The 23,146-nt window shown below is 51.3% G+C and overlaps 3 protein-coding genes across 6 annotated transcripts in view; 1 reads left to right on the top strand and 2 right to left on the bottom strand.

The window, feature by feature from the left end:
- Nucleotides 1-3,256, top strand: part of LOC125436600 (proline-rich protein HaeIII subfamily 1-like) — a 3,388-nt gene extending 132 nt beyond the window's left edge. Inside the window, exons 2-3 of the mRNA XM_048503762.1 lie at nucleotides 7-360; nucleotides 403-3,256. Coding sequence (XP_048359719.1) covers nucleotides 7-360; nucleotides 403-1,349 — 1,301 coding nt within the window. The 3' untranslated portion in view covers nucleotides 1,350-3,256. The remainder of the gene's footprint in view (nucleotides 1-6; nucleotides 361-402) is intronic.
- Nucleotides 1-7,122, bottom strand: part of ANP32E (acidic nuclear phosphoprotein 32 family member E) — a 23,600-nt gene extending 16,478 nt beyond the window's left edge. For both annotated transcript variants that reach the window (XM_048510889.1, XM_048510893.1), the window contains exon 1: nucleotides 7,101-7,122. The gene's annotated coding sequence lies outside the window, so the exon portion shown is untranslated. The remainder of the gene's footprint in view (nucleotides 1-7,100) is intronic.
- Nucleotides 7,123-9,094: 1,972 nt separating this feature from the next.
- The window catches only part of CA14 (carbonic anhydrase 14), a 37,585-nt gene continuing 23,533 nt past the window's right edge, over nucleotides 9,095-23,146 (bottom strand). For 2 of the 3 annotated variants that reach the window (XM_048493428.1, XM_048493605.1), the window contains 6 exons: nucleotides 22,713-22,779; nucleotides 21,174-21,331; nucleotides 17,960-18,083; nucleotides 14,900-14,920; nucleotides 12,829-12,913; nucleotides 9,095-9,969 (listed from right to left, as the gene is read on the bottom strand). In XM_048493428.1, the coding sequence (XP_048349385.1) occupies nucleotides 9,900-9,969; nucleotides 12,829-12,913; nucleotides 14,900-14,920; nucleotides 17,960-18,083; nucleotides 21,174-21,331; nucleotides 22,713-22,779 (525 nt within the window). In that variant the 3' untranslated portion in view covers nucleotides 9,095-9,899. Of the gene's footprint in view, nucleotides 9,970-12,783; nucleotides 12,914-14,899; nucleotides 14,921-17,959; nucleotides 18,084-21,173; nucleotides 21,332-22,712; nucleotides 22,780-23,146 lie in introns of all 3 variants that reach the window. The other variant, XM_048493513.1, reaches the window with a different exon arrangement.

The following is a 23,146-nucleotide window of genomic DNA, read 5'->3' as shown; positions in this document are numbered from 1 at the left end:
GGAAAGGCCCTTCTCTGCCTAAAGGTGAGGTAAAAGGTGATCGGAAAGGCCCTTCTCTGCCTAAAGGTGAGGTAAAAGGTGATCGGAAAGGCCCTTCTCTGCCTAAAGGTGAGGTAAAAGGTGATCGGAAAGGCCCTTCTCTGCCTAAAGGTGAGGTAAAAGGTGATCGGAAAGGCCCTTCTCTGCCTAAAGGTGAGGTAAAAGGTGATCGGAAAGGCCCTTCTCTGCCTAAAGGTGAGGTAAAAGGTGATCGGAAAGGCCCTTCTCTGCCTAAAGATGAGGTAAAAGGTAATCGGAAAGGCCCTTTTCCGCCTAAAGGTGAGGTAAAAGTTGATAGGAAAGGCCCTTCTCTGCCTAAAGGTGAGGTAAAATGTGTTAGGAAAGGTCCTTTTCTGACTAAAGGTGAGGTAAAAGGTGATCGGAAAGGCCCTTCTCTGCCTAAAGGTGAGGTAAAAGGTGATCGGAAAGGCCCTTCTCTGCCTAAAGGTGAGGTAAAAGGTGATCGGAAAGGCCCTTCTCTGCCTAAAGATGAGGTAAAAGGTAATCGGAAAGGCCCTTCTCTGCCTAAAGATGAGGTAAAAGTTGATAGGAAAGGCCCTTCTCTGCCTAAAGGTGAGGTAAAAGGTGATTGGAAAGGCCCTTCTCTGCCTAAAGGTGATCGGAAAGGCCCTTCTCTGCCTAAAGGTGAGGTAAAAGGTGATCGGAAAGGCCCTTTTCTGCCTAAAGATGAGGTAAAAGGTGATCGGAAAGGCCCTTCTCTGCCTAAAGGTGAGGTAAAAGGTGATCGGAAAGGCCCTTCTCTGCCTAAAGGTGAGGTAAAAGGTGATCGGAAAGGCCCTTCTCTGCCTAAAGGTGAGGTAAAAGGTGATCGGAAAGGCCCTTTTCTGCCTAAAGGTGAGGTAAAAGGTGATCGGAAAGGCCCTTCTCTGCCTAAAGGTGAGGTAAAAGGTGATCGGAAAGGCCCTTTTCTGCCTAAAGGTGAGGTAAAAGTTGATCGGAAAGGCCCTTTTCTGCCTAAAGGTGAGGTAAAAGTTGATCGGAAAGGCCCTTCTCTGCCTAAAGGTGAGGTAAAAGGTGATAGGAAAGGCCCTTTTCTGCCTAAAGGTGATCGGAAAGGCCCTTCTCTGCCTAAAGGTGAGGTAAAAGGTGATCGGAAAGGCCCTTCTCTGCCTAAAGGTGAGGTAAAAGGTGATTGGAAAGGTCCTTCTCTGCCTGAGATCCCGAGAGCAGCTACCACTCAGAGAAGACATCCTATTGAGGGAATTCTATCTGAGGGGGAGGCAGCTTCATGTGTTCAACAGCCCGTGCAGTTGGCTACTGGTTTCAGCACGGCTTTTATCCAACAGTGAAGCATTCGGAGTCCTTTAAAAAAAAATTAAGTCAACCCAAGTTTCTAGTCCTTATGTTTAGAAAGGTTAACTTGAAAACCAGCGATCTCCCAGAAACCCGAGCGTCCCTGGAGTTGGCAGAGTCTCCAAGAGACCAGCTTGTGGTCGTCATCTCCGGTCCCCTCGCCCCGTGGTTGCATCACCTACAAATTGGCCACACAACCCACTTCATCCCACTCAGAAGATGGGCAGGAGACCACATGCCTCTCGCAGTAATGGGGTGGGTGGGATGGTGCTGAGCTTCATGCCCACATCACTCTGGCCCCCTCCCCGTGATGCACAGCCCATGCCATAAGCTGAGCTCTTCTCTGTCTTCCTCGCAGGCAAAAAGGAGGAGGGCGATCCCGTCATGGTCTACTCGGCCCTGCAGCTTCCGACTGAAGACTGAGCAGAACTTGGGCATCCGGGATGCTTCTTAACGCCCACGGGCCCCCTTCTTGCCAGCTGGGAAGGGGCATAGCCCCCCATCAGTACATCTCTACAATCAAATGGAGGTGGCACATGCCTCGCCTGCCACAGCTGGCCAGAAACGGAGCCCACTTTCAGCCCAGCTATGTGCCCTCCCTGGAGCAAGGAATTTTTTCTCCTGTAACAGGTTTCCCCCTCGTGTCCGCTACAAAAGTTTGCCGTGTTCTGCTCTCCCGTCTCCTTTTGGAGAGCGGGTGGATACGCCCCACGTCCCCCTTGATAGCTTATGAGCCGATATGACGAGATCACGCTGGGTGAATCCCGTGGCTGCTTTGAGACTTTTCTGTAACGGGCGAAGAGGGAGGCAGCGTTGGCCAGTTCTGGGGAAATTGACTTGGACTTCTCAGATTGATGATGGTGATTCCAACCTAGGTATGTCCAGCTTGGGCTCGGACTCTGTGGTCAGCAGCTGGCTTATTTGGACTCTTGTTTAAGATCAGGACATTTGGGGGCAAGCCCCATTTCGTACTCTACAGTCTCCCCCTCTCCCCACCTCCAATCTTTTCCTTAACTGGCAAATGGGAACCAGTTGGTATTTTTTGAAGGAGTACAGTATTTGGTTGCCAGTTTCTTCTTCCGCTCTAACCTATGCCAGAGTTTGCTCATCTCTAGGATTCTCTCCTTTGCTCTGTGGCCTCTCTTCAGCCACACCAGTCTACTCACACGCAAGCCAAGGTCGTCACACTCTCGGTTTCACTTAAAAATGATGCAATTCAATAATTTTCGGGCAAAACTCTGACCCGGGATCTTGCTGTCCCCTTTCAAAAGAGTTTCCCTAATTGTCTGTCTTTGGCGGCTAGAATGGAATCAAAGCAGGTTTGACTGTGAAATTTGTGTTTTAGGTCAGAGTGATGAAGATATTCCTCAGTCCCACAAAGCAAGAGGCGTGGTGCGCCCTTTGACCTCATGGCCCAGTTCTCATGGGACTCCTTGTGCGCCTCCAAGCACTGTATCCCAGGGCCTTCTTTACAAGGAAGGAGAGCAAATTCCTCTTGGGAGGATGTTTTCAAAAGGAACAGGAATGGAGAGATGTGTGTGCCTGTCTAGCCATTCCACAACTCAGTGGGCTCTGCAATGGATCAGCGATTGGTCTATCAGCCAGCTGGGTGGACTGTTCAGAAAGGTTACTGCATCGCCCTCTTCTGGCTGGAAGTGTTCCTGCATCTGTCAATCTCACCTTCCTCTCTTAAGTGTTTTTTTTCCAGGGAAAATTAATCTTCCAGGTTCAAGGGCAACTCTGACTTTCCTGTTCCAAAATGTTCTGCCTTAGCCCTGCGTGATCAGCTCTCAACCTGGATTCTTTTTTAATTTAAGTATTTGATCCTTTTTTGTAGTTGAAGTACCGATCCTTTTAGTATCGACAGTTTGGTACGATGAATAAAAGGTCTTCACTCTTGTAAGATTGGTGTGGTGGACTGGGATTTATCAGCTGTTTATCAGTTTTCCAGGCTGTGTGGCCCCGGTCTGATAGTTTTTGGTCCTAATGTTTTGCCTGCATCTGTAGCCGGTATCTTCAGAGGCAGGTCACGTTAAGATGTGATTTTTTTCACCTGGAGTATTATGTACAATTCTGGGCACCGCAATTCAAGAAGGATATTTGACAAGCTGGAACAGGTCCAGAGGAGGGCAACCAAAATGGTCAAAGGTCTGGAATCCGTGCCCTATGAGGAGAGACTTAGGGAGCTGGGCATGTTTAGTTTGGTGAAGAGAAGGTTAAGCGGTGACATGATAGCCACGTTTAGATATTTGAAGGGATGTCATGTCGAAGAGGGAGCAAGCTTGTTTTCTGCTGCTCCAGAGACTTGGAACAGGAATCATGGGTTCAAGGTGAAGGGAAAGAAGAAGAAGAGTTTGGATTTATATCCCCCCTTTCTCTCCTGCAGGAGACTCAAAGGGGCTTACAATCTCCTTGCCCTTCCCCCCTCACAACAAGCACCCTGTGAGGTAGGTGGGGCTGAGAGAGCTCCGATAAGCTGTGACTAGCCCAAGGTCACCCAGCTGGTGTGTGTGGGAGTGTGCAGGCTAATCTGAATTCCCCAGATAAGCCTCCACAGCTCAGGCGGCAGAGCTGGGAATCAAACCCGGTTCCTCCAGATTAGATACATGAGCTCTTAACCTCCTACGCCACTGCTGCTCCTTAGGTAGAGATTCTTTTAGGTAGAGATTCTACCTAAACATCAGGAAAAACTTCCTGACAGTCAGGGCTGTTTCACAGTGGAATTCACTGCCTCGGAGAGTGGTGGAGTCTCCTTCTTTGGAGGTTTTTAAAGAGAGGCTGGATGGCCATCTGTCAGGAGTGCTTTGATTGTGTGTTCCTGCATTACAGCGGGTTGGACTTGATGGCCCTTGGGGGTCTCTTCCACCTCTGATTCTTTGATTCTCTTCCATGGCGCCACAGAAAGAAACATCTTACTGTGACATGCCTCTGAAGATGCCAGCCACAGATGCAGGCCTTCAAAAACCCATTGGCATTTGTCACTTGGCTGCTGTCTCGTGGGACGGGGCACAGCAATATCGGCCCAGTTCTTGCGTTGTGGTAGTCACGGGCAGCCTGATTCTCGTGGTTGTGCTCTGAGGCTTTTATTTCCAGAGCAATCCCTTAAATCTGGGGTCTGCATCAGGTCTGGGTGAAGGGATCTAGCCCCCCTAGGACACTCCAAAGGGTAGGGTAGAAGAAAAGAGAAGATTTTTGGGTTTATATCCCTCCCTTTCTCCCTTGTGGTGCCAAGGAGACTCAAAAGAGCTAACTATATCCTTTCCCTTACCCCCCCACCCCCCAACAACAAACACCCTGTGAGGTGGGTGAGGCTGAGAGAGCTCCAAAGAACTGTGACCAGCCCAAGGTCACCCAGCTGGCCCTGTGTTGGGGTGCACAAGCTAATCTGGTTCCCCAGATAAGCCTCCACGGCTCAAGTGGCAGAGCGGGGAATCAAACCCGGTTCTCCAGATTAGAGCGCACCTGCTCTTAACCACTACAACCACGCTGCCTCTCGAGAGGTGTCTTTGACTCCATCCCCGGTGTGCGTTGTGATCATTTGACCTTGGGAATTGAAAGCGAAGTCACAGCCAATGTGCACATCGTTTATATTAGGTCGGGAGGGGCAGGTGAACTCACACGTCTTCTTGGATGGTTTTCCGGCCGTGGGGGGAATTGGCAGGGTCCTGTTTCCCCCCTCCCCGCATACACACCCTCTGTAGGTTTTATCCAGCCTTTCTCTCGGACACTGAATTCCAAATGGTCAGCCGTGGGGGGGGACCCAGACAGTCAAGTTGAGCCCTTGGCCCCACCGTCCTCTTTGGGGTGAGGACTTCGAACGGCAAGAGGGGAACGGTTTCCCTGGGCGCTGGAGGAATCCACCGCTTTGGGACTTAGGAAAACAAGCTCCTTAATGAGATTTTTTCCCCTTTAAAGAGATTACAAAAGAGCTCGTGAGTTGTGGCCACTCAGCCAACAGGCCGTGACAACCTCCCCCCCCCCCCGCCCCCGCGCTAATCCCTTGGCAGAAAAGAACAGTGAAGAAAGTGCAGCCCAGTTGAGCTCAGTTTGCAAGCAGAAGAAATCCTCCAAGTTATCGCCCCTCCATCTCAACCGTTGCTTCCCAAAGGCAGGGGCAGAAGGCAATGGCCAGGCTTGGGGGGGGAGGCGGGGGGGCTTATTTTGCAATGGGCAGGTGAAGGCAGCGGCTCCCAACTTGTCAGCCTGCTGATGGGGGCTGTGTTTGCAGCACTGTGTTGATGCCCCCCCTCCCCCAAACTGATTTGCATTGCATTTAGGTTGCCAGGGTTGAGCTAGAAAGTTGGTTTGGGCTAGAAGGGAGGGATCCATCTCCCGTGGGCTTTTAGAAGGGGAAATATACAGAATGCCACCTGGTGCACAAATACAGCCTGGTTGCTGAGGGCTTAGCAGTCTGATAGAAGAAGGAGGAGGAGGAGAAGGAGGAGGAGGGGGAGGAGAGGAAGAGGAGGAGGAGGAAGAAGAAGAATTAAATTTATATCCCCCCTTTCTCTCCTGTCAGGAGACTCAAGGGGGCTTACAATCTCCTTTCCCTTCCACCCCCTTCCCCCACAACAAACACCCTGTGAGGTGGGATGGGGCTGAGAGAGCTCTGAAGAACAGTGACTAGCCCAAGGTCACCCAGCTGGCGAGTGCGGGAGTGCACAGGCTAATGTAGTTGTTCCCCACATAAGAAGAAGAAGAGGAGTTTGGATTTATATCCCTCCTTTCTCTCCTGCAGGAGACTCAAAGGGGCTTACAATCTCCTTGCCCTTCCCCCCTCACCACAAACACCCTGTGAGGTAGGTGGGGCTGAGAGCTCCGAGAAGCTGTGACTAGCCCAAGGTCACCCAGCTGGCGTGTGTGGGAGTGCACAGGCTAATCTGAATTCCCCAGATAAGCCTCCACAGCTCAAGTGGCAGAGCAGAGAATCAAACCCTGTTCTCCAAATTAGAATGCACCTGCTCTTAACCACTATGCCACTGCTGCTCCTAGTCTTGTCAGGCCTTGGGACTCTAAGCAGAGTCGGCTCTGGTTAGGACTTGGACGGGAGATTGACAAGTGAGTCCTGGGTAGCTACGCAGAGGAAGGCTATGGGAAAACCCCTCTGGTCCTCTCCTGCCTTAAAAATGCCATGGTCCTTGGGGGTTACGATGAGGCATTTAGAACTTGACAGCACAGAATTAGAAGAAGCGTTTGGATGTATACCCTGCTTTTCTCTCCTGCAAGGAGTCTCAAATCGGCTTGCAAAACTCCTTCCCTTCCTCTCCCCATGACAGACACCTTTTGAGGTAGATGGGACATAGAGAGTTCTGAGAGAACTGTGACAAGCCCAAGGGCACCCAGCAGGCTTCATGGATAGGAGCAGAGAAACAAATCCTGTTCGCCAGGTAAGTCTGCTGCTCATGTGGAGGAGAGGGGAACTGGACCCAGATGAGAGTTCACCTGCTCTTAACCACAATGCCACACTCTCTATTATTATAATATAATCTCTCTTTCTCACAATACTAGAACCAGGGGGCATTCATTGAAAATGCTGGGGGGAAGATTTAGGCCTAGCAAAAGGAAACACTTCTTCACGCAACGTGTGATTGGTGTTTGGAATATGCTGCCACAGGAGGTGGTGATGGCCACTCACCTGGATAGCTTTAAAAGGGGCTTGGACAGATTTATGGAGGAGAAGACGATCTATGTCTACCAATCTTGATCCTCCTTGATCTGAGGTTGCAAATGCCTTAGCAGACCAGGTGCGCGGGAGCGGGAGCAGCAGCAGCAGGCCATTGCTTTCACCTCCTGCAGGTGAGCTCCCAAAGGCACCTGGTGGGCCACTGCGAGTAGCAGAGAGCTGGACTAGATGGACTCTGGTCTGATCCAGCAGGCTAGTTCTTATGTTCTTATAATTTCGGAGCTTAGCCATCCCAGTTTGTAGCAGAACAATTAGATTTGTATTCAGTCACACCTTAGAAATTGAAAAGATTTTTTCAGGGTATCCAACACAAGGAGCTGTGATTGTCAAGAGTTCATACTCTGAAAACCTCATTGGTCTTTCAGGTGCCCCCGAACAGTATTATTATGAATGTGTGAATGGTACACAAATCCATCATGGTGTCCCAGGGTTTCTGATGCATACTTAATGCTGGTGGCCTTCTGGGTATTTACAGAAGTTCGTTCTGGGATCACATTCAGAGTTTGGACAGAGTTTTGCTAGTCTGACTAATTTGTGTGCACCAAGTGCAGTCAAGTTCAAGGTGCATTCAAGGTGCAGGAAAAGAGATTCCTAAACCTAAACATTAGGAAGAACTTCCTGTCCATCAGGGCCGTTTGACAGTGGAGTCTCCTTCTTTGGAGGTTTTTAAAGAGAGGCTGGCTGGCCGTCTGTCAGGAGTGCTTTGATCGTGTGTTCCTGCATGGCAGGTGGATTGGACTTGATGGCCCTTAGAGGTCTCTTCCAACTCTAGGATTCTAAGTTGCCATCAACTTCTGACTTTTTTGGCACGTGATTGTTGGCCAATGCCTTCCTCTGCAGAGTTTCTCTCGGAAGTCTTCTTTCCACGCATTGACCGTGCTTAACTTTGGAGATTTTATGAGATCGGGCCATGCCAGTCTGCCATCCCAGCCCTGATTAATTCAGAGGGATGAAAACGGATATTGTGTCAAAAAGGATATTGAAGAGAGAGAAAAAGTGCAGAGAAGGGCCACGAGGATGATTGAGGGACTGGAGCACTTTCCCTATGAGGAGAGGCTGCAGCGTTTGGGACTCTTTAGTTTGGAGAGGAGACGTCTGAGGGGCGATAGGATTGAAGTCTATACAATTATGCATGGGGTAGAAAATGTGGACAGAGAGAATTTTTTCTCTCTTTCTCACAATACTAGAACCAGGGGGCATTCATTGAAAATGCTGGGGGGAAGAATTAGGACTAATAAAAGGAAACACTTCTTCACACAACGTGTGATTGGTGTTTGGAATATGCTGCCACAGGAGGTGGTGATGGCCACTCACCTGGATAGCTTTAAAAAGGGCCTGGACAGATTTATGGAAGAGAAGTCGATCTATGGCTACCAATCTTGATCCTCCTTGATCTGAGATTGCAAATGCCTTAACAGACCAGGTGATTGGGAGCAACAGCCGCAGAAGGCCATTGCTTTCACATCCTGCATGTGAGCTCCCAAAGGCACCTGGTGGGCCACTGCGAGTAGCAGAGTGCTGGACTAGATGGACTCTGGTCTGATCCAGCTGGCTCGTTCTTATGTTCTTAAATGCCTTAGCAGAACAGGTGATCGGGAGCAGCAGCAGCAGCAGCAGAAGGCCATTGCTTTCACCTCCTGCATGTGAGCTCCCAAAGGCACCTGGTGGGCCACTGCAAGTAGCAGAGTGCTGGACTAGATGGACTCTGGTCTGATCCAGCTGGCTCTTTCTTATGTTCTTAAGGCCATTGCTTTCACATCCTGCATGGGAGCTCCCAAAGGCACCTGGTGGGCCACTGCGAGTAGCAGAGAGCTGGACTAGATGGACTCTGGTCTGATCCAGCAGGCTCTTTCTCATGTTCTTATGTTCTCAAAACTCACATCCACAGTTGCTCAGTATTAGAAACGCAGGTGAAGACCACCAGAGTCCCAGCATGGGATGGGGGTGGGGGGAGATCTTCGTTAGGGATGTCACTAATAAGGTCTCCCTCTTGTGGTTGCTGTAGGAATAGGCCTTACATCCCCCTCCCCACCTTTGGGGGCATCTGCACCCATTCACTTACACAGAAAGCATCGCTTTATTGTAAACTTCCTGATGTGTGAAAGGCCACCGGACGGCTACAAGACTATGAAGTGACAATTCTCTGGCCAGACTGCAGCCAATGCTGGTGGAGATGTTGCATTTCGATTTCAACACGGCAAACTCATCCTCCGTCGTGTTGCAAACGAGGTCATACGACAAAGACTTGGAATTACACCAGTTGCAAAGGAAATGAGGGAAACACGGCTCCGGGTGGCATGGGCACATCTGTTGCAAAAACGGCCCAAAACTTTGACCCTGGAGGCCACTGCCCACGGGGAAGACCGAAGAAACGGTGGATGGGCAGCATTGCCGAAGACATGCATGCTGTCAACCTTACCCCTGAAAATGCCCAAAATTTGGCAAGGAAAATGTCAGTGCTAACCCCCTCAAGGGGGATACAGAAGGAGGAGGAGGAGGAGGAGGAGGAGGAGGAGGAACTACTTATCCTCCATCTGGGCTGTGTACCTGGCCCGAGTTTGCCCTCATTTGCAGCATCCTTCCCAAAATGGAGGCCATGCGTGTGTTTGGGGGAAGGGGCTAAGGAGCCCCCAGGGTCTCCCACCTTATAGAGGCAGCCACTGGGGTTCACCTCCCCACTCCCTTGGGTTGTATCCCCAAGCTACGTTTTCTGCCTCCTTCCAAGGAAGGAGGGAGAGCTGGAGGCAGAGATCTCTTTGCCTTGCCGGATCGCCATCCAGCAGCTGTTGTGGTTTGCGACTGCAACCGGAAAAATCTTGTGAGGGAAGCTGGCAGAAGGGGACGTGAGATGTCAGCCAAGGTCTCAATCCGTAGCGGGTCGCGGTAATGAGGACTTGAAGACGACGCCCTTCTGATCTTGCATGGTCTTCTCCCTGGTCGAGGAGGGAAGGGGAAAAGAGCAGCAGGAGAAATCTTGGAACTCCCACAATCACAAGGTGACAGAGAGTAAGCTGTGGCAGCCATTTTGTGGCAGGTTCCACCTATCCAAGCAGCCATTTTGTGGCTGACTCCACTCACGCTCTGTCAGAATTTAAAAGGCAGCCATTTTGTGGCTGGCTCCACCTCTCCCAGCAACCATTTTGTGGCTGGGTCACTCTTGCTCTGTCAGAATTTAAAAGGCAGCCATTTTGTGGTTGGCTCCACCTCTCCCAGCAACCATTTTGTGGTTGTGTCACTCTTGCTCTGTCAGAATTTAAAAGGCAGCCATTTTGTGGCTAGCTCCACTCACGCTGTCAGAATTTAAAAGGCAGCCATTTTGTGGCTGGCTCCACCTCTCCCAGCAGCCATTTGGTGGCTAGCTCCACTCACGCTTTGTCAGAATTTAAAAGGCAGCCATTTTGTGACTGGCTCCACCTCTCCCAGCAGCCATTTTGTGGCTGGCTCCACTCACGCTCTGTCAGAATTTAAAAGGCAGCCATTTTGTGGCTGGCTCCACCTCTCCCAGCAGCCATTTTGTGGCTGACTCCACTCACGCTCTGTCAGAATTTAAAAGGCAGCCATTTTGTGACTGCCCCCCCTCTCCCAGCAGCCATTTTGAGGCTGGCTCCACTCACGCTCTGTCAACATTTAAAAGGTGCCCACAGTTTCAAAAAAGTTGGGGACCCCTTGGCTACAGCATAGGTTATCCCTGTTCCAAATCTGGCTTCGCCTTGTCTAGTTATATGTGTTCTTAATTCATTTTTACCCTGTCTTTTCTCCACAATGGAGACCCAAAGCAGCTTACATTATTCTCCTCTCCTCCATTTTAATCTCACAACAGCCCTGTAAAGTAGCTTAGGCTAAGAGTGTGCCTGGCCCAAGGTCACCCATTAAGCTTTCACGGCACAGTAGGGGTTCGAACCCAGGTCCCCCAGATTGTAGCCTGACATGGACCACTACACCACACACTGCAGTCCTGGGTGAGTCAAATTCATGGAGGAGAGAGAAGGATTGGAATGACTTGGAAACTGAATTTGAGTTGCTGGCAGTTTTAATGCTGTGATCCTTTGCCCTCGGCCACGAGCAAATTGCCTGCAGTCTACTAAGAAAGCATTTTTGTCCAGCCAACCAGAGGATGAACAGAGCAGAGCCTGATAAAGGCAGCTATCTGGAAATCCAGAAATTTCAATCACTATCAGAAGAAGATGACGACTTCGGACTTATACCCCACCTTTCTCTCCTGTAAAGAGACTCCAGGGGGCTGACAAACTCCTTTCCCTTCCTCTTCGCACACCTTGTGAGGCAGGTGGGACTGAAAGAGTTCAGAGAGAACTATGACTGGCCCAAGGTCGCCCAGCAGGAAGTGTAGAAGCAGGGAAACGAATCCAGTCACCAGAGTCCGCTATCTGCAGCTAACAATAACTGGATCCACAGAGGGAACCCCTCTGGTAGATTCCTACTGAGAACTTCTAGTGCGATCCAAGCACCGGATACTTAAAGAGAGTGTCATCCCTCAGCGCCCTCATAATTCAGATATTGAGAAGCAGGGCCTTTTCATGGATGGCCTCCACCTCCCTGCCCAAGAAGTCCCATCAAACAGCTCCTCCTTCCCACCTTCAGGAGATGAATCAAGACGATGACTCGATTAGGATCCCGCCACCACTTTCTGTCAGTCACGAATCTCTAGCTCAGGGGTCTTCAAACTATGGCCCTCCAGGTGTTCATGGACTACAATTCCCATCAGCCCCTGCCAGCATGGCTAAGTGGCAGGGCTGATGGGAATTGTAGTTCATGAACATCTGGGAGGCCATAGCTGATCCATCTCCATGAGTTTCAGCATTAGGGAAGGAACAAGCGTTCCCCGCTTCCTCCGTCCTATTAGCCATCTCTTTTTCTAAACTTCCCATACTAGCCTAGCAATCTCAGGAGCCAGGGATAGGAATCTTCAGGATTTGGGGGAGGGTCTACTCCTCTTTTCTCCCCCCCCCCCCAACCGGCCTTCGGGAGCCAGAGTTGTGTAGAAGAAGAAGAAGAGTTTGGATTTATATCCCCCCCCTTTCTCTCCTGTAAGGAGACTCAAAGGGTCTTACAATCTCCTTGCCCTTCCCCCCTCACAACAAACACCCTGTGAGGTAGGTGGCGCTGAGAGAGCTCCAGGAAGCTGTGACTAGCCCCAGGTCACCCAGCTGACGTGTGTGGGAGAGTAAAGGCTAATCTGAATTCCCCAGATCAGCCTCCACCGCTCAGGTGGCAGAGCTGGGAATCAAACCCGGTTCCTCCAGATTAGATACACGAGCTCTTAACCTCCTACGCCACTGCTGCTGTAGTGGTTCAGGGCAGGTGGATTCTAAACTGGAGAACTGGGTTTGATTCCCCACTTCTCCACCTGAGTGGCAGAGGCTTATCTGGCGAACCAGATGTGTTTCTGCACTCCTACATTCCTGCTGGGTGACCTTGGGCCTGTCCCAGTTCTCTCAGGACTCTCTCAGCCCCACCTACCTCACAAGGTATCTATTGTGGGGAGAGGAAGGGAAAGGAGATTTTAAGCCACCTGGAGTCTCCTTACAGGAGAGAAAGGTGGGGTATACATTTCTTCTTGGAAGTGTTGGCCTCGTCCAAACTTGATCTTGCTACAAGCAACAGCACAGAGCTCTGGGCCAAATCCTTGTGTATGCCATGGGACACCTCCCCCCACCCCCCAAAGTTGACCTTTCCCCTTTTCTCTTGCAGGACATTGCAGTTAATGGGGCGGGGGGGGGGCGGGATACCTCCTGTGGGAAGAATGGAGCCTCCCGTGTCCACCTGCGTCTCACCGTATTCTTTTTGCCATGATCCAGCCAGCCAGGAACAGGGTGAGGCAGCCCAAAACCACCCCGAAAATGATGGCCACGATCTTGCCTGGAAGAGAAGCAGAAGGCAGAGTTGGAAGTCACGCACAAGGGGGTGCCCCGTGACCCATAGATGCCAGCCTCCAAGTGGGACCCAAGCAGTAGTGGGATCCAAAAATTTTAGGAACAGGTTCCGATGGTGGTGGGATTCAAACTGTGGCGTAGCGCCAATGGGGCTGGGCGGGGCACGACGGGGGTGTGGCCGGGCATTCCGGGGCGGGGCGTTCCTGGGCGGGCGGGGCTGTGGCAAGGACGCAGCCGCTGCGCCGGTCCTTGGGCAGGAAACGAATGCACGCAGGCGCAGGCTGCCACGCATGCCGGTGCACCTCCTGCTAGACTGCTTCCAGTTCTGCGCGCTACTGCTGAGAGGAGGGGCGTAACTAAGGCAAAAACCACGTGGCAAAATCACCAATCAGACACCCCCTCTCGGTACACACAAATAATGAGTAACCTACTCTCAGGAACCTGTGAGAACCTGCTGGATCCCACCTCTGCTCACACCTTTCTCCAAGGGGTGTGGGATTGAAAGCCAAAGGGAAGAACGGGCTGATGGGATACTTGCCTGGGTGGCAGAGATGGGGACTGAGAGGTTCCCAAGAGTGGTGAAGATGGGGAAGGGAATATGTCTGGCATCAGCGGCTCAACAAGAGCTGTGGGTCAGGAAGGGCCCTGTGAAAATCTCGCCTCCACCCATTGTGCGCCCACTCTATCCGCTTCCTTCGGCCCGGCCTTTTCCCTTCCTTACCTCTTGGGTCCACTCGGCACTCCTCAGCTTAAGCCCCCAAAGCTCCCGTGGGCCAATGCAAACTTTTCAGAGAAAGCTATCCCAAAAGACAAGTTGACAGACCTTCCCTGATCAGCTGGGAAGGCGAATGAACATCCCGTCGTATTAACAGCAAAACTCCATGACATCACAGCAGCTCAGCCAATAGCGGCGTCAGCGCCAAAAGCCCGATACATACAGATAATGCCAGCTAGGTACTCATCAGTGACTTCTTTGGCAATGCCATATGTATTAACGAAAGCTCTTAAAACAGTGGTTCTCAACCTTCCTAATGCCGCGACCCTTTAATACAGTTCCTCATGTTGTGGTGACCCCCAACATGTATTCATTTTACAGATGGAGAACACTGATGCAGAGAGTCTTAGGCGACCCCTGAGAAAGGGTCGTTCGACCCCCAAAGGGGTCCCGACCCCCAGGTTGAGAACCACTGTCTTAAAATAATACAGCTCAGTTTGCTGACACGAGGGGAGGAAGCTGATAGGCTCTTAACGGGTTGTTACCTAATGCCATGTTATCTAACTCTATATACACACATTGTCTCTATTAAAGGGAGAGGGCGGTTTTCTCCACCCTTACATTTAGGGTTAAAATGTGGCCTCGGAAAGCCCCCTGTGTCCTTTTGGACGAAGGGGTCCCTTTTGTATTGTTGAAGGCTTTCACGGCCGGAATCACTTGGGTGCTGTGTGGTTTCCAGGCTGTATGGCCGTGTTCTAGCAGCATTCTCTCCTGACGTTTCGCCTGCATCTGTGGCTGGCATCTTCAGAGGATCTGTGGCTGGCATCTTCAGAGGATCCTCTGAAGATGCCAGCCATTTAGCAACGTCAGGAGAGAATGCTAAGAAAAGCTAAAACGCTCGAAGCCAATCTGGCACCTAAAATCCCACTGGTTTCACACTGATGGAAAAAATGCCCAATTCCACAGTCAAATTGTGTGTTCCTTTGACTGTGTGTTCCTGCATGGCAGGAAGTTGGACTTGATGGCCCTTGGGGTCTCTTCCAACTCTATGATTCCAAATTCTCACTCCACACTCTACTGAGCAATCTCTCCCCTTGGATCCACCCACCGTAGACTCCGCAGCTCTCCACCTCAGATCAGGTTAAGGATTCCTCCGGCTCCCCAAGTATCAAGTTCTATTAGCCCCCCCCCCCCCTTGGTGTTCCTGCAACTGTAACACAATGACACCTCACAACTGAACAAACAAGGAGTCAGTACCTGCAGAATATCCAGAGGGTCCTGCAAAAGAAAAGGAGGGGGAGCAGTTTAAGAAGAGATCGTCCTCCCATGTTCTTGAGAAGGTCCTTCCCCACTCCCCAATATTTAAAAAAACAAAACCCCAAGACTCTGGATAGAACTGTCTTTGCTTGTTTAGTGGAATACGGATGGGGATAAACAGGCATACTGTAGAACAGGGGTGTCCAACCTATGGCGCTCCAGATGTTCATGGACTACAATTCCCATCAGCTCCTGCCAGCATGGCCAATTGGGGATTGTAGTCCATGAAGGCATCTAGGCCATCAGAACAACCACCTACTCTAGGAAATAAAGGTGACCAGATGGTCACCTTTGTAAGCTTCCAGGGCGACCCAGTTGGGGTAGAAGCTGACGAGGCGGACCCGCAGAAGGCACACTGCCTTCTGGACAGCGGCTCCCATTTCCCTTGTGACAGAGGCCGGAGAGGCGGGAAAGGCGCCAAGCGGCAGCTGCTCCCTCTGGCAACCAGCGTCTTGTGAGGAGAACTGCACCCGCACTGCCTCGCGCCCCAGAAGGCAGTGCGGCACCCTTCCAAAAATCAGGACACTTCAAAAACCCACGGGACAAATTGTTTTAAGGCGGGACTGTCCTGCCAAAAGCGGGACGTCTGGTCACCGTACTCTAGAAGAACATTCCAGAGTTCTGGAGCTTTAATAGCGAACTGCAGACTTGATTGGAACGGCATCCATTTTAAGTATCCAAGGTGCTCAGATCTTGGGGGTTTCCTCAGGACCAGCTGGACCCAAGCCAAGCTCTTGGGGCAAGAGTATAGGATGACCAGGTATCCTGAGCCCCCAGCCGCAAGGGTTGCAAAGCTGCGCATAAGACTCTGGGCCCCTCTCCCTGTGGGCACATGGGGACCCGTAAGTAATTGTGGATTACTTACGGATGGCACTTCTCAGGCTGGGAGCAGCAGTGGCGTAGGAGGTTAAGAGCTTGTGTATCTAATCTGGAGGAACCGGGTTTGATTCCCAGCTCTGCCGCCTGAGCTGTGGAGGCTTATCTGGGGAATTCAGAGTAGCCTGTCCACTCCCACACACGCCAGCTGGGTGACCTTGGGCTAGTCACAGCTTCTCGGAGCTCTCTCAGCCCACCTACCTCACAGGGTGTTTGTTGTGAGGGGGGAAAGGCAAGGAGATTGTCAGCCCCTCTGAGTCTCCTGCAGGAGAGAAAGGGGGGGATATAAATCCAAACTCTTCTTCTTCTTCTTCTGGGAAAGACACAGACCAGCTCTCAGCTGCATCCACAGTCTTTCCAGCAGGACATTCCCAGTGACTGAGTGGGACTGACCGCCTTCCTCCATTAGAGGATAATGTCGCCATGTCGGTTTCTCGTGGTGCTCTCTGAGGAGTTCAGTTGGCACTCTAACCAGCCAGGATAGCCTTTTATGGCCACCAGAGTGGCTGCAGGAATTAGGAGACGAGGCTTTTCAGGGTGCAGAATACCCAGCAGCCCTTAAGAACATTAGAACATAAGAACAAGCCAGCTGGATTGGACCAGAGTCCATCTAGTCCAGCTCTCTGCTACTCGCAGTGGCCCACCAGGTGCCTTTGGGAGCTCACCTGCAGGATGTGAAAGCAATGGCCTTCTGCGGCTGCTGCTCCCAAGCACCTGGTCTGCTAAGGCATTTAAGAACATAAGAGCAAGCCAGCTGGATCAGACCTGAGTCCATCTAGTCCAGCACTCTGCTACTCGCAGTGGCCCACCAGGTGCCTTTGGGAGCTCACCTGCAGGATGTGAAAGCAATGGCCTTCTGCGGCTGCTGCTCCTGAGCACCTGGTCTGCTAAGGCATTTGCAATCTCAGATCAAGATTGGGAGCCATAGATCGACTTCTCCTCCATCAATCTGTCCAAGCCCCTTTTAAAGCTATCCAGGTGAGTGGCCGTCACCACCTCCTGGGGCAGCATCTTCCAAACACCGATCACACGTTGCGTGAAGAAGTGTTTCCTTTTATTAGTCCTAATTCTTCCCCCCAGCATTTTCAATGGATGCCCCCTGGTTCTAGTATTGTGAGAAAGAGAGAAAAATTTCTCTCTGTCAACATTTTCTATCCCAGGCATAATTTTATGGACTTCAATCATGTCCCCCCTTTCTGCGTGCAACAGATTAAGCAGCTGGGGAAAGAGGGCAGCTGTTGACCTCTTTGAAGTTCCACTGGATTTCCTGGGCCCTCTTCTGCTCAACAACTTCCAACCTTACCTGCCAGGCTGGCAACCTGAAACCCAGATTGCCCAGGCAGAGGGGTAAGGCCAGCTGGTACGGAGACACAGTAAGGCTCATTCCGCACATGCAGAATAATGCACTTTCAAACTGCTTTCAGTGCTCTTTGAAGCTGTGCGGAATGGCAAAATCCCACTTGCAAACAGTTGTGAAAGTGGTTTGAAAATGCACTATTTTGCGTGTGCGGAGGGGGCCTAAGACAGGCTGACCAGACGTCCCGCTTTTGGCGGGACAGTTTGTCTCGATTTTTGGGAGGCTGCCGCACTGCTTCTGCGGCAGCCTCCCATCGAGACAATGAAAGCTCTTTCCGATGGGGCCAGCGGGGACAAATTGTCCTTGGAGTGGCCCGGGAGCTGAAGGCGCCTCTGTCCATTGGGGGGGGGGCTTTGCCATTCGCGCATGCGCACGTGGCCTCAGGAGGAAGGCAGTGCGCTCCTGTGGCTGTGTGTGTGTGTGTGCGTGCAGCCACTTACCCCCCCCCGTCCCGGTTCACAAAGGTGACCATCTGGTCCCCTTAGCCTAAGAGAGGGCCCAAAAAGGCACGTCTCATCTTTTCCCACCGTTCCAACTTGCATCTGGCAAAGGGAGTTTCGACTCTCAAAAACGCATCCCTTGAAAATCTTGTTGGTCTCTGAGGAGCTACAGGACAGGAACGAAGCCCCAAAGAGCGCCGGCTGGGGCGAGGAATGCAAACTTGCTGTCACTTGTGTCTCTTGGATCGAAAGGGGGTTGCTTCTGAGTAAACCTGCTTCGCCCTCACGACACGCACACCCTTCCCACCTCTCCCTCGACGCGCTGACCTGCTGGGAAGGAGGAGAGCACCGGGCGGCCGTTTACGTCTTGTGGCCTCCGGAAGTTATCCACGAGAGGCAGCTGCGGAGTCTCGTCCTCTGTGGAGTAAAGCGATTTCTGCAGTCTCTCCAGCTGGAAGAGAAAAGGAAGTTCCTCACTCCTCGGATGCAACAGCCCGGGCCACGACAATGTAGCATCCTCTGCAGAACCACAGTAGGGCTGGCTGAATAGCAGGGGGCCCAGTTCAGCAAAACCCGCTCAACCCTACTTCCTTTCTCCCTTTCAGGGTCTTAGGCCAAGAAATCTCAGGCCCTGCTGCAGGTCAGCTCACGCGCTCCAGGAAGACATAGTGTGTCTCCAGGCCACATAAAAATATAAATTTATTATTTGTAAAGGCACCAAACAGAACATTTGTAAATATCGGGACCGTATTACCCCATATGTCCCTACTCGGCTCTGCGCTCAGCAGAGGCCAACTTACTGGAGATCCCTGGTCCCTCAATGATACGGCTGGTCTCCACGCGGGCCAGGGCCTTTATGGCCCTGGCCCCAGCCTGGTGGAACACTCTCCCTCCAGCTGTCCGGGCCCTGCGGGACCTTGGTGAATTCCGCAGGGCCTGTAAGACTGAGTTGTTCCACAGGGGCTTTGGAGTAACCAGCCATTGAATAATGGTGCCCCCCCCCCCTTCTGTTCTCGTCTTTGTTTACATCTTTTTATTGATGGAGTCAGCAGTCTTCCCTTTTAGGGAGGGTTTTAAAATGGGTTTGCTGGGCGCCTCAACTTCGATTTTAAATTTTGTATTGACCGCTGTTTTTAATGGGGATTTAGTAATCTATTTATATTGGAATTTAATTGTTTAGTTTTGATTGTGTTTAGTTGTATTATGATTGAACTTTGTTGTATGCCGCCCAGAGCCCTTCGGGGATAGGGTGGTATATAAAACTAAACAATAAAATAAATAAATAAATAAATAAAGGCACGAAACAGAACATTTGTAAAGGCACCAAACAGAACATGTAGAATTAGGGACGTATTAACCCATGGCTGGGCCCCTAGGGTTTCAGCTACTTTGGGCCTCCTCCGGCACTTCAGCTGGTCCCAACAGCTAGGTGGGAACATTTGAACCCATGCGATAAAGGTCATGACTGGATGGTATTGATCATGGAGGTGTAATAAGGGAGGAGGCGGCATGACGTCACAACCCTGTTGGCCCGCTGCCTCCCCTCCCCTCCGCACACACACACAGACTCAAAACAAACCTCAGCTGACATGCAGCTTCTCAGTATTTTAACATAATGATCGCTTGTTCAGCATATGCATATGCATGAAAATGGAGAATCTATATAGCATCTCACAGGGAAGTGGAGAAATTCAGAAATGTGCCCTCCCCCCAGCCCTCCCCCCAGCCTGCAACCCCCATTGACAGCAATGCAGAAAACTCAATGCAGAACAAGGATTCTTGAGCAAATTTCTGGGATGTTTCTGCAGGGGGCGCATTTCTGGGTGTGTTGGCATCAAACTTTCAGGGTATCATCTGGAGACTGTCCTTATGGCACCCCCCAAGTTTGGTGCAGTTTGGTTCAGGGGGGGCAAAGTTATGGACCCTCAAAGGGGGTGCCCCATCCCCCTTTCTTTGCTAAGAAGATGGGGGCTACGCACGAGGGGTCCATAACTTTGGCCCCTGAATAAACTATAGCAGGGGTGTATCCAAACGATCTCTAGATATGACTACCCTGGTGCCAATATGTCAAAAACTGCCCCCCCTGCAGGCCAAAAACGGGAAACCACTAAAAATACCCCAAAATGAACCCTGCATTTTTGGTGCCCACCACCAGGTGCCCCCTGGGTAGCTGCCCACCTTGCCCAATGGGCATTACGCCCCGAGTCCTATTGGTAACCATTGGTAACATTGGCTCAGCAAAAAGAAGCTGATTGGCCCCTAGTCCCTGTGGGGCCCTCCGGCTTCAGCCTTGTGGATAATACAGCCCTGCACAGAATCGGTGGCCCCTCGCCCCAGGAGACTCCATTCTAAGGGGGAAACAGAAATAAGTTTTGAATGGCAGTCTACCTTACACAGAAATACCCATTTTGAAATACAGAATGCTGAAGCCGTTCGCTAGTGGTGCGCTAAATGGCTTTCCAGGGGAAGAAAATAGAGCCAATGAATATCCAAAGGAGCAATACATGAAAAGCTTGAAGGCTTAAAACAGCGGCAGTGGTTGTGGGAACAGACTCCAGAGTCCCAAAACTGGTCTGTCTACTTATCCCAAAGAATCATAGGAGTTCCTGTGAGGAAGAGGGTGAGGATTTCTGGAAGAGAGTCCTCTTTGGCACCTCCCTAACTACATTTCCCAGGATTCCTTGGGGAAAGAAGAAGAAGAAGAGTTTGGATTTATATCCCCCCTTTCTCTCCTGCAGGAGACTCAAAGGGGCTGACAATCTCCTTTCCCTTCCTCTCTCACAACAAACACCCTGTGAGGTAGGTGGGGCTGAGAGAGCTCCGAGAAGCTGTGACTAGCCCAAAGTCACCCAGCTGGCGTGTGTGGGAGTGCACAGGCTAACCTGAATTCCCCAGATAAGCCTCCACAGCTCAGGCGGCAGAGCGGAGAATCAAACCCGGTTCCTCCAGATTAGATACACCGAGCTCTTAACCTCCTACGCCACTGCTGCCATGACACCTAAGTTCCCATCAAAACAACACAACCTTCTAGCATACTGATGACCAGAATCATTTGGGACGATGTTGGAAGGCACACACACCCAGTAGTGGGATCCAAAAATTTTAGTAACAGTTTTCCATGGTGGTGGGATTCAAACTGTGGCGTAGCGCCAATGGGGCTGGGCGGGGCACAACGGGGGCGTGGCCTGGCATTCCAGGGGCGGGGCGTTCCTGGGCGGGGCTCTGGCAAGGACGCAGCCGCTGCGCCGGTCCCTAGGCGGGAAACGAATGCACGCAGGCGCAGGCTGCCACGCTCGCCGGTGCACCTCCTGCTAGACTGCTTCGAGTTCTGCGCGCTACTGCTGAGAGGAGGGGCGTAACTAAGGCCAAAATCACGTGGCAAAATCACCCATTAGTAACCCCCTCTCGGCACACACAAACAATGAGTAACCTACTTTCGGGAACCTGTGAGAACCTGCTGGATCCCACCTCTGCACACACCTTTCTCCAAGGGGTGTGGGATTGAAAGCCAAAGGGAAGAAAGGGCTGATGGGATACTTGCCTGGGTGGCGGAGATGGGGACTGCCTGGTGGAAGACGGTCCACAGCACACTCTGGTAGCACGGCGGGGTCGTCAGAGAGCCGTTGTAGCGGAAATAGTGGCCCAAGTGTGCAGGAAGGAGGTCGCGGATGTTGAAGGGCAAGAGAGAGATTTCCTGGTCTGGCAAGTTTAGGAATGGAGGAGAGAGAGAGAGAGGATGAAACACCCAAACATGAAGGACACCTCTTGGTGGTTGTTCACTTAAGAACATAAGAACAAGCCAGCTGGATCAGACCAAAGTCCATCTAGTCCAGCTCTCTGCTACTCACAGTGGCCCACCAGGTGCCTTTGGGAGCTCACTTTTGGTCCCGTTGATATTTCCCCATCCCAGATTTTTGTTGGTATTTATGCAAGTGTCTGTCACAAACTCAAGACATAGAAGGGTTAACTGTGTGCATGCAAACTAGTTCCTGAGGTCACTGTTTAATGGCCAATCTATTGATTAAGCTATTGGTCAGTTTGTCCGGCATTGCTAACATGCCACTGGTCACGTAGACAGAAGTTATAAAGTGAAGTATGTTTCTTTGTTTGCCACAACAGTATAGCCACGATGTGAAACCATGAGGTGCAAAGTATGTAACTATAGTGCTAGAATAGAAAGATGTTCTTATTTTCTTTCCGTGTAACCCTCCCTAATAGTAAAATTCGTTTATATAAACAGCAACTGTGTATTGACCTCTTTTATGCTACTCTGTTAAACTCTGGCCCTTTCCGCACGGGCCAAATACAGCGCCCTGGGGACGGCAAAAACACCGGCCCCAGGGAGCTGTTCGCATGGGTGGCGCAGCCGTGCCGCCCTCGCTCCTCCCCAGTGGCGCGAAGCCGCTGTTTCCCAACCTTGCTCCCCGAGCAAGGTTTTTGGGAAACAGCGGCTTCCAACCACTGCCGTGCGAATGGCAGCAGCTGGAAGGCGCCATCCCTCCCCCCTTTCCCAATTGACTTACCTTCCCTGCGACCGTCGAGCATACGCCGAGAACCTGAGGACCAGCCCCCTGCCCTCTCGCGACTCCAGGCGGTCGCGCCAGGGCAGGCGTGTCCCACAACCTCGGCGTACGCCGAACGGTGCATAAGAATTGCGTCGATAAGTGATACCGTCTTCCGGTAGTTTTCGGGACCCGATCGCAGTTAGAGTTAGGTGAAGGACCTCAATAGGGTATAATGCCATACAGACACACACCCTTTCTCCCAGGCAGGGGAATTGATCTTTGTCGTCTAGAAATCAATTGTAATTCCAGGAAACATCTAGGCCTCATCTGGAGTTGGGCAACCCAAGCACATGAAGTTCTGCCCCCCCCCCCCCCGACCCACCACCACCACCCATGCTCCAGTCTGTACAGTCTGGAAAATCTCACCAATAAACCATACTTTTGCCTGGAGAGGTCCGCTTCACTCTGCCCTCTTTTCACCTCATTGCAGAGATCAGTCCCCTCCCTTTCAAGACCCTGCCCAGAGTGTACAACCGGCCAGCCGGCCCTTGGGGATGTGGTGAGGGATGTCGCACCTGCATGCTCCACATCTTCCAAGTTGTCAAGGATGTGGTTGTAGGCCGGGTTCTCCGAGTTGCCAACCTACCAGATAGATCAAGCAACAAGAGAGGCATTTCTTATCTGTGTTTATTTAGCTATTTCTATATTATTCATATTATAAATATCTACCTATCTCTATAAAAAATCTATCAGTTCGTTTTCTGCTGACAGGTAATCTCCCAAACTACTGGACGATTGGCACGGCGTTTTCACAGCGTCGCGTGCGTGCGTAAGGTTTCCATACTGTTTCCACACCTCCTGTTGTGTACATGTCACAACTGTGCCCGTTATTGTGTACATGCCACACCTGTGACAGTTGGAATCACAGTTCTGTTCCACCAACAAGCCATCTGCTGGCCGTCAAAGCAACACCTTCTGATACAAGGGAAACAACCATGCCTTCCTTGAA

This window comes from Sphaerodactylus townsendi, linkage group LG01 (genome assembly GCF_021028975.2).
Source record: "Sphaerodactylus townsendi isolate TG3544 linkage group LG01, MPM_Stown_v2.3, whole genome shotgun sequence".
Classification (NCBI taxonomy): domain Eukaryota; kingdom Metazoa; phylum Chordata; class Lepidosauria; order Squamata; family Sphaerodactylidae; genus Sphaerodactylus; species Sphaerodactylus townsendi.
Note: the sequence above shows the minus strand (reverse complement) of the source record. Positions and strands in the feature narration are given on the sequence as shown.